This window comes from Vipera ursinii, assembly GCF_947247035.1.
Source record: "Vipera ursinii genome assembly, chromosome: 5".
NCBI lineage: Eukaryota > Metazoa > Chordata > Lepidosauria > Squamata > Viperidae > Vipera > Vipera ursinii.
In genome coordinates, this window is record NC_139518.1 from 32,199,320 (window position 1) to 32,210,546 (window position 11,227).

The following is an 11,227-nucleotide window of genomic DNA, read 5'->3' on the forward strand; positions in this document are numbered from 1 at the left end:
TAATATGGTAGGCCTACTATTTACTGCTGATCACAACCAACAAACCAAACAAATAAACAACAAATGGTTCAGACACACAAACTCTGTTTTGAACAATATGCTTGTCATAGACTTAAAGCACAAAGTAGTCTGAAATTTTCTTGTGGTTAAGCTGGATGAATGACATGTGTTAGAAGAGTCACAGCTGATACTGCCCTTTAAAACAAACCTGATCCTATAATTCCAGTGAGAAGTATGGGAAAGTACATGAAATGGTTTGCTGAAGGTAAAAAAGAAGAGAGAAGTAGCTTTGTTCACAGAAATCTAACATAAAAATAACAAAAAGTTATCTTTATATTTTTATTTAAATAAAATGAGGATTAATAAAAGAAAAAAAATAAATACAATTCAAATATATACAGTGTGGTATCAAAGTATATACACAATTGACTTTTGAATCAAACTGAAAAGAATAGAGAGTCACCAATACATGTTTCATAATAAATGAAGAAAAAGTAATGGAAAAATATATCAACTCATTTTTCAATTTGAATAGTACAATTTCAGAATTCAAGTGATTCCAGACAAAATGCAAACATAGTTTGGCATTTAAGAATTTTGAAAACAGTCCTTCTTGTAATATAGTAACCCCAAGTTTGTTCTCATAAGACTGTCAGCAAAATTAATAACAACATATATATTGAATTTAATGAGATTTGTAGCCACTCATCAATGAACAAACAAGGTTCCTATAACATAATGATTTTGGTGACATCAGGCAGACAAAATGACAATATTCTTTGATCAATAAAGTTGTTTAGCTCTGTTGAAACTCAAATTAGAACTAATGCCTTAAAATAGAAGTGAAAAGTAGGACTTTTATCTCATTTGTGCCTATCCCCTTTCTGTTTTTACAGACTGTATCCCATGGCAATACATATCTTTCTGCACTATTTAACTTGGAAAACTCAAGAGTTTTGGCAGTGTTTTTGTTCTCATACTTATAAGCCCAGTTTTGATGTTCAGTGCAATGCAAGCTAGCATTAATGAATTTTGGGATCACTGTTACGTTTATAACTTTTTAAACTCAATGTAACATTTTAACCAATATAAGTATTTGTAAAGTACTGTAACAAATGATCATAAAAATTCCAGAGCTATAGTTTGAATTCTTTCTAATACGAATATATCATTATTTAAACCAGAAATCCAGAATGAGAAACTCACCATGTTTGTAATCAACGTTTTCTACTCATTATGGATCAATGAAGAGTGCAATGAGAGTCCATACCACACCTGCTTTCTGTGCAGTTATATCTTAATTGGGCATTATAGCCCCTGGTCTTTTTTGTGATTCTTGACTTGTTCAGAATGAACAGGATGTTGAGCTATTAAACAGAACTAATTTATCAGTTTTGTACAATGCTTACTGATCTAGAAATTTACATTAATGTAGGATTTACCGTACTTCCACAGCCATTCTATTGGGATAAACAAGTAACAAATAAAAAATAGCAATTATTTTTGTTTGCTGTTACTATATATACTTAGAAGTTAAAAGTTTCATGCCATTTCATTATCATGCCCCCTTCCCAGTTGCTGCTCAGATATCTGTATAAACTTACTTCTACACAATTATACATATCTGAAAGTTAGGAATTCATTCAAGTGGGCTGCTGCTTAGTCACTGAGTGATGCAAAGATTGATTTTTGCATTTATTGTTGCTGCTAGTCGCTTTTAGACTAGAATGTCTCATTGAGACATTTAATAGGGTAAAATATTTGTGACATTAGTTGTCAAATCACTGGTTATTCATAAAACAGGCACATATATATCACCACTACTTTCACATTTGTACATTCAGAAATAAGCTGAAGGAAGGCCAGGATATTTCCTTCAGAGAAAAAAAAAATCCTTCTCTGACTTTAGTAATCAAGCCATTCTGTCTTATATTATATTTGGGCTTATTACTTTTCTTTCAAACTTCCAACAACATAATGACCCATCCTGGTAATGGATGGATCAACGGCAGAAGCAAAACTGATTATAAGTTTTCAAAAGGTCTTCAGAGCCTGGAAATGCTAGGAATGTTGATGGATGGTTTCTGAAGAACCTTCACTACTGTCCTTGAGCAGGGCTGTTTCAGTTAATTCTCCTAGTTCATCAACAGGCATTTCTTCTTCAATAGTGAGGTGAACATCTGGCAAGGAAGATTCACTGCTTCCCTCCACAGAACACAAGGTGCAGGAAAAAGCTGGTACCATGCTGTCTTGTAGCATACTGATCATCACTGGAAACTGGACAGACCTCAGTCCCGAGACTGTTGGCAGAGACTTTACAGCTTGTCCCCATTTCCTCTGCTCATCTTTATAGAGGAGCAGCAAGTTAGATTTCTTTTCTTTCCTCTTGGAGTTCATATAGCCTAGCATGATTCCCATTAAGAAGATTCCATAGAAGGTCATGACAATCAGGATATAAAAGTATTCATTGCCACTACTTCCATTCTTTTCAGACACGGAAGCAACAGAGCCAGAGTTTTCAACAGCCGGCATGGACTGTGTTGTGTTAGGACGATCCATTGCAAACATCAAAGCTTTTGGAAGAAGGCTGGATCCTGGAGAAGTGAGAGGTCAAGGCATGAATATCAAGGAATGATAATAGGAAATTGATCCTAATGCATATGTGAATTTATAGTTATTTGTTGGTTATTGAGATATGCCAAATGATCATCTATGAACATTTGATAAGATTTCATGGGAAGTAGCTTCATAATATACATAATAAACTGTCTCGTACATCACCAAAACTTATTCTTCCTTTATGTAACCTACTGTTACATTGTCCACTTAGACAATTCTCAGAATCTCAGGAACAAGTCTTTAATATCAGTTGCCTGATCTTCTAAAACTGAAGACAGCAAAAATTGAATCCAGGAATATCTGCATGTAAAGTATGAAATCTAAGTGCTAGTGAGCCACTGCTATAACTTATTATAATGCAAATCATCAGTTTTATGAAAATATGTACAGTACAGCAGCTGACAGACCTACTAGTAGATTGGAAAAGTACTGCTTAATTTTGTTCCCTGAGCAATAATTTCACTACCCCCTGAATGAGCAGGTAATAGGCTTGAATTTGGTTCTCTACAGTCCAAGTCCAATACTTTAATTATACTACACTGACTCTCCTTTTTCTTTTTCCCATCCTACTCAGCCTTCCCCATTAAATGTATTAAGACAAGTTGATGACATTTTACACAGCCTAAGCGCTAATGGAGATTATTGTGATTTTTGGACCATTTAGTTTAAAAACACAGAATTTTGCAAACCAAAATTTCCACTGAAGCAGTATTTCCAGTTATATCCAAAGATTTCTTTACATCAAAATACATAGCAATGAATGACTGAAAAAGCACTTCTGAAATTCAAGAAGGAGAAACAGAGTTGGTTTACAACCAAACCAGTTATTGTAGTGAAGCATCACATAGTTTACCAACTCTGAAACAATGGAAAAGCATTATTATATTCAGTGCCTTAAATAATAAAAAAAGAAATGCTCAACAACTTACGTGAGCCTGCAAATAATGCTGTGCTTCCCAAAGCCCTAAGGAAACAGTACGTCTGCCGGATTCCAGAAGCTCTGAAACTTTCTCTGGCTGCTGCCAGAATTAATAGACTTGCTTGGATGAAATGTTATGTCATGTGACCCAGACCATATAATAGCTTCATGCTAGAGTCAGCCCACAAACTGAAGTGGCCTCACAGTTTTAACTGGTTAAATTCCTCACACATCTGCAAAATGAAGAACAGTGGGATGGCTGAGTCATTCTTTCCTAAACAAAGGCCAATGCTAGAAAGTTTGGACACAAAACTTCGGTCAAGTACTGACACTTTGTGGATGAATTATGTGACTTGTATGCACAGTGGATTGTTATCAGCAGAAAAACCCTTTCATGGCTATGTGTAAGCACTGCTTCCTTCCTAGTACTCTTGCAGATGGCCTTTATAATTTACAGAAAAGTTTGACTGCATTTAAATTAAAGCTATCAAATCTTAAATTTAATCCATCCCTTGGATCAGACAAAAAGGCCCACTAAGACTTGCAGGGTTACAGTTAGGATGGCTCGGTTTACAGTACTACCATAACCCATTTGATTTTGTGGGATTTGTTTCTTTAGTAAAAATCACAAAACAGCATAAAATGGTTTGGAGTTGCAACCTGGACTACATTCCACTTAAATGTGGTTGTAAAATGTAAGGTGCTTAGGGTAATTATGAAAATAATCATGAAAATAATCAGTAGCATCTTTTATTAGACAACATGCAGGTGATGTTGCCATGGGAACCAAATCATAAGCAGATCATGTCAATAACCAACACACATTTGTATAGAAAAATATATCAAGTAGTGATATATGAAGCAGTGGACGGGAGAAAATAGATCAAGGTCTGTGGTAAATTTCTGAGTTATTTGCAAAATATGAACCAAAAACTTTGATTTTATTTTTTATTTATTTATTTTTGGGACTTATATGCCGCCCTATCTCCTGAAGGACTCAGGGCGGCTAACAACAATAAAAGACAATAATACAAATGTTAAAAAAAATAAACTAAAGCCCCAATGATAAAATATTAAAAAATTTTAAAAATCCCTATTGTCAAATGTTTAATACTATAAAGGATGTGCTTCCCACAATTCCATTTTGTTTCTGAAATGAAGAATATTGGAAGGAAGGAAGGGCTGTTATCTAGCTGTTTTAGTCCACTGATGAGGCACAGTTTTTACATTTTCTTACATATTAAAGCTAAGCCAATAACTCACAGTCTTTCTCCTCTGCCTGGGGAAGCTGACTTATCAGGACATAAGGGAAGGCATTCACAAGCCAAGCTGGAGCGCTATGTTGCAGAAAGCCAGCTTGTTCAGGGAAAGTGAGAAAAATGCCAAGTTTTGGCTTAAATACAGGAAAAATTTAGAACATAAGCTCCTAATGAATATTTCAACTTCTGATGTTTCAACTACATTTTAATAAAATTTGATGTACACAAAACTGGTTTATTCATAAAACTCTCTCCCCAATTGTTATATATACATGCAACTATTTAGTTCAATAGAACTGTGAATACAGAACAGGATTACTTTAACACAGTTGTAAGCAGAAATAAGGCCAGTGATTAGGATGTAGCTGATACCCCCAAATTAGTTAAGTCTTCAACAAGTATGCACAAATTTATTTATTTATTTGTTTGTTTGTTTGTTTGTGTAGTTAGTAGTTAGTTAGTTAGTTAGTGAATAGCCAATATACCATTGGCTTCATTCAGGTGGTCAGTGGTTCAAAACATATAAAATCCAGACAAGCATAAAATCTATTCCTCCAGAATGAAACCCTGGCATCACAGCATATTCTACATTCTTGAACAATTGATTATCTAATTATGTGCCACATCGGCAATATTAAAAGGCGGGAATAAAAGGAGGGAAAAATAGTTTTCAAACCACTCATACTTTCAGTATCCACACTCAAGAAAGATATAAAACTCAAGTCTTTGTTTGTTTTTTGTTTGTTTGTTTTTAAATAAAGCAACCAGGAACACATGTTCTGAATTTTATCATCCTGGAATACCATCCAACTCAAAATAATTGCTAAATAGAAGATTTTTTCTCTCAAGCCTACATTCCAAAGCCAACCGCATTGCTCAAGGATTTCTATGTTGGTTAAACTATATTATTTAAAGCACATTCAGGAATCCGTGATTTTAAAAAAGTGAAGAAAAAGTACAATTTTTCACTTTAAATTTCAGAGACTTGGGGCACTGAAAATTTAGATAACCCCTAACTTATTTCTGTTATTTATTGGTTTGCTAATAAATATATATGCAGAAATATGTGTGGGGATTGTTCTTCATCATAAAGTCACCATTATTAAATACATTGAATCAGACAGTAAATTGTTGCCTAACTTAGATAATATCCATAGAGAACAGCAATATGAAATGGAATTTGATATTGCTGAATAACCAAAAACTGAGTTCTTTACTAGTAGGAGGGTGGTTAAGATAGGAAAGAAAATCCTAGACTGAAGATTCCTTATACGAACTGTAAAATGTTTGCCTCAGATTTGGATGGAATTTAGAATACAAGGAAGTACAAATTTTAAATCTGCCATACCCTCACTCCCTTGTGGCTTAAAGTGGGTGATGAAACTTTGGGTTATAGCTTCATTCTGGGTACATCTCTTGGCAGTAAATTGAATTATCTTGCCCTGGAATGATTACTACACAATAGCCATATTTATAATGCTCTCTTATGTATCTTAAATACTTAAATGAGGTTTGTTTAATTAATCCAAATTTCTGAATGCCCCCCCCCCTCACATTGAATCCTAAGCTGACTTCACTTTCTGGATCTGTACAACATAATTTGCTGCAAGGATGTTTGGTAGATTGTTCAACGGGTTTGCCAATGAATGTGAACTGAACATGCAAACTTGTGACATGGACAGGTTTGTCAACTAATTAGAAGCCCACTTTAAAATGTCAGTATTCTAAATGAAATCATTTTTATCCTTATTTTTTTAAAAAAAATTCCAAATAAGATCAGCAAGCAGCTCTGAGCTCTTCCCCATCAAATGAGGAGGAGGAAGAACTGAAGAAGCAGTTAAAATGCTCTGGGAAGTAAGCCAATGGAGCAACCAGAAAACTCCCTCAAGAGTTGAAAAGGCCTATTCTACTTATAGAATAGTGTTTGTAGAAAAGTTCATTCTTTATGAGGAAATGAAAATACACCAAATTTTTCAAGTTACATGACATATTGACCATAGTAACTTATTATTAAGACCACCTCTTCAGAATTAGCCTGCGCTACCTTAAATTCTCTACTGATGCTACAATATAATAACAGTGAATTTTTTTAGGAACTGGGGGAAGACTACTGCTTATTGGGATGAAAATGTAAGAAAAAAGAGAGACACCCATTTTAAACAAAAATATACCAAAAACAAGCTTCCAAAGGAAACTGAATCATGAATCATTCCAAAAGAATGAGGAAGACCAAATAAAAACTAGAGTAACTGAAAAAGACTTTCTTAAGTCAAAGATCTGAATAAGTTAAACATACTATATGTTACAAAAGGAAGGAAGAAGAGATTAGAAATTTTAGGCATGAAAAATTGGTTAAATAGTCTAAGTGCAATAGGGTAAAATAAGTATTAGAATGAAGATTATAAATAAAGATTTAATGAGCAAGGAAAAAGTGATATCGTAGAGAAGACCCCTCAAATACCCTTTCCCATGCAAGTGCTACATTAATCTGAATTTACTGCAATGGCTCTATGTTTTGGCAATACACTTGAACTCCAGGAAGCTGAGCCAGTCAACAATCATTTCAGAAGAAATATTACAAAGTAAGTTTTGCAATACTTCTGGAATTGAATGACAGGTGATTTCCCACTGGTAGGATTTGTGATCTCATCCTGGCTTCCAGGATTTCCAGTCTTCACAGAGGGCAAGATGCCATGATGCCTTGCTATCATTACTTGTCCTCACCAGTCTGTGTGAGCATAGAAACATCTGTGTTCCATCTAGATTGAGCTTATTGTCACATTGTGGACAATTCATCAGATGCCAGTGCCTCAGAGTTCAATCCTAGTGGATACTGAGGAGCTGCCAAATTCCTGCAAATGACTAGTAGATATTTGAAGAAATATTTTAATACTTATTAGAGAATAAGTAATTTTTTCTTCTCAGTCCATCTGGTAACTTGTAAAATTATTGTGAAATCTAGTTTCCATGCAAAGAAACAAGAAACAGAAAGTAAGACTGGAATACTAAGAAATAAATTATCTTTAGAAATAATTTAGATTATATTATTGTAATTTTAAGACATTTTTTCTTTTGATATTAATAAAAGTGAGGATAATTTATTTTCATTACATAAGGAAGGTCACCATCTGAATGCTTTCTCTATCTGTGGAGGGACCACAATCATGTGGAAAACCTGAATAGATGGAAGCTGATATGAGCTGATACAATACATAGTGCTATTATAGCTACCCCCATTCCTCTGAATATGTATAAATAATCTTTATTTTTAATAAGTACTAAATAAATCTAATCAAGCATCCACAGTAAGCTAAGACACATACTGGCTAGAATGCAGTATAACTATCAGTTGTTTCTGATTGCTCCCTATTCAAAGTTACCAAGGATAAAATATTTTTTTGCTTATTGCAATTTTTTTAAAAAAAATATCAGAATGATTCAGTGTCATTCAGATTATCAAATCAATTCTCACTGATTCAGGACACTTTCTATGCATATTTTAATGATCCAGATTAGTTGAATAAATTTTTAAAATGAATTCTGATGTTATTCAAGTATTTGATTTCTATACCCTGTTAAGAATTAGTAATTTTTCAAAGGACAGTTAAGCTACTGGTTATCATTCTTCCAATTGTTTAATTATATATTTGTCCTTGAAGCATTTTACCTTTTCTAACTGCCATTAAAAGTTTCCCAAATTAGATTAAATATGCCAAGTCCTTACCATATAAATAGAAACTTAATTCAATGCAAGAAAATTGAGTACTTGTTTAAATTAAGAGAGTACACAGCCGGTAGAACTGTAGAAAGAGGGTCAAAGGTGGAGGATACATTTAATTGAAGGCACATTGGCTCTGAAAGTATTTAAAGTAGTTCTATGAGAGCCAGTTTGGTGTAGTACCGTAATTAAAGGCATAAGATAAGAAGCCAGGAGACCGTACATTTTAGTCCTACCTATCTTGGGATAGTCACTTTGTCTCAGCCCCAGGAAGGAAGCAATGGCAAACCATTTCTGAAAGACCTTGCCAAGAAAACGTCAGGGACTTGTTCAGGCAGTCTCCAAGAATTGGATATGAATGAATGTTAAAAAAAAGTTCTGAAAAGCTTCCACAATTTTTTTTCACTGAACAGACTAATTATGCAATTGCATTTTTTGTATATATTATTTTGTATATATTATTTTAATTGTCACAGATAATGCCTTAAAAACAGAAATACACTGTATTAGGGTTTTAAAATATGAATGATGACTTTTCTAGATTAAATAGCTAACATGGAAGCTATCCAAGAAACTATCCAAATGAAAATGAAAACTTTTCTTTTTTGCATAATAATTTGGATAAGGATAAATTCTTTTCTGCTTTTCTTTTCACTTGGCTTGCTTTATATGGTTTTCATTATTGTAAACTGACTTAAAGGAATGAATTAGCTGGAAAGGCAAATATCTAATAAAATATGGATGCATTCTAGCAGCTGTTTTTGTTCATTGTATTTTCAAACAGCAAATGTAAGAATTCACTCTCTGCCATAATCCTGTCTGTTTTCTGTTGATTGAAATTGCATATCAGACAAACCAATCTAGATTCAATATATGAAAATAGTTGAGAATCAACCATATTTTGGATTTATGATATAGATGTTGCCTTAGCTGAATCACTTTCAGAGAAAAGTGTAGGAGAAAAACCATTTAGATTCTTACCATATGAGGATTCCTCAATAGCATCATAATTTCCCTAGGATAAGATCTAAATAATTCTTGACTCTTCTTTAAATGTTAAAAAATAGTGTTTTTACAAAAAATCTATTTTTTCAGAACTTTTGCACACAATCTCTCTTTAATGCAAGATGTACACTTGAATAATAGGAATTTTTTTTCATTCCTGCACAATAATTCAAAAGTTGTTGATATTGGATTCATGCTCACCGAGATCTGATGTAGCATTGTTTTACTTATCTTACTTTACTTTTACTGTACATATACATTACAATGATATTGTTAATATTGACTTAATTTTTTATCATAACTGCCTTTTTTAATACATATACATAGCACACATCAAAATATTGCATAAAGGATTAGCAGGGGTTTAATAAACTAAATATTAATACCAAAGGTTTGTTTAACCTAGTGCATTTTCTGGCTTTACAGAACATTATTGGAGTAAAGAAAGTTCACCCAAGTATGTTGCCTACATTTGAATAAACCAAGGAAAAACAAATAAACACAGAAGCTTTTCTTCAGGATGGTAAGGAGATTGCTATAATAGACTATCTAGCAATCCAGCTGTAACAAAAACAAATGTAATTAGCTATAGTGGGAACTTTTTAGCAAAATTCATGTGACTACAGATTTGTCCAAACTACTCCCTCCTTTGCTGCCCACACTCCCAAATTCATAAATTTTGTGATAAGACAGGCAGAGAACAAACAAAAATTCTTTCTGGATGTTTTTTCTGTAGCTTTGCATCCTGTGTTTGTTCCATAGTTTTCCAACATAAAACAAAAAATTGATCCTATCATTGCACATTAGCTAAGAAATGTGGACAAATTCATTCAAACAAAGCTCTCTCATCAAACCGCTTTGAGTCAAAGGTATTATTCTAGCATCCCATTGGAACCTGGAATATAGTTGGGCAATGGAATGAAAAAAGACATTCAGCAAACTGCATGGCTCATATGCTTGCGTAATTGCTTGCATTTTTATAAAGCTTCCCATAATATTTGAATGGATATTTCTCAACATATGTTTCATCATGCATTTCAACTGTCTGCACTGACAGTAGAAAAATTGTTTCTGGAGCCCTTTCATCCCAGTTTCTATGTTTTGTGTTAAGTCCGGAATGACGAGCGGAGACAGCGATGTATAACAAGGAACCTTTATTTGAACTCACATGGGTCAACTGGCTAGCAGCCGTTGAACCCTACCTTATATACTAGGTCCATTCAAACATAACCAATCCCCGGCTCAGAATCTCCCGCCGGGAAGTAACAGCCAATGATTGCACAAGGTTTTCCCGCCGAAGGGAAACCGCTCCCATAACTATGGACACAACACCCCTTCCCCCCTGGATGAAATTTACTATTTGACATAGTCCCTCAGATAGCTAGGAGGTTTATGCTGCCTGACTGGGTATCTGCTGGCCATACTAACTGCTGAGGTGTCTTCAGTTCCGCCATTGACTACCTCCTCTGACCCTGTTGTGTGTGGAGACGGCTCTGGTGGTATTTCCCTATTGGGCTGTTGTTGTGGTTGCTGTTGTTGGGGTTCATTGGATTGACTGGATGACCCTGGTGGGCTGTCAGGGGGAGCTATTTCTATTTCTGCGTTACAATTCTGGGGGGTTCTGGAGCTAATTTAATTGCCCTAATTTTTCCCTCTGTAAGGTGGATGCCTAGTGCATCAATTCTAAACCCAAGGAATTCTGTTGAT

At 34.3% G+C, this 11,227-nt stretch overlaps 1 protein-coding gene across 1 annotated transcript; it reads right to left on the reverse strand.

Annotated features, from left to right (window-relative positions):
• Positions 1-198: 198 nt before the first annotated feature.
• On the reverse strand, positions 199-3,697 carry KCNE4 (potassium voltage-gated channel subfamily E regulatory subunit 4). Its single transcript, XM_083364966.1, has 2 exons — positions 3,549-3,697; positions 199-2,594 (listed from the first exon to the last, which is right to left on the reverse strand). Exon 2 carries the CDS (start codon positions 2,566-2,568, stop codon positions 2,062-2,064), a length of 507 nt encoding a protein of 168 aa, XP_083221092.1. The 5' UTR covers positions 2,569-2,594; positions 3,549-3,697; the 3' UTR covers positions 199-2,061.
• Positions 3,698-11,227: the final 7,530 nt, after the last annotated feature.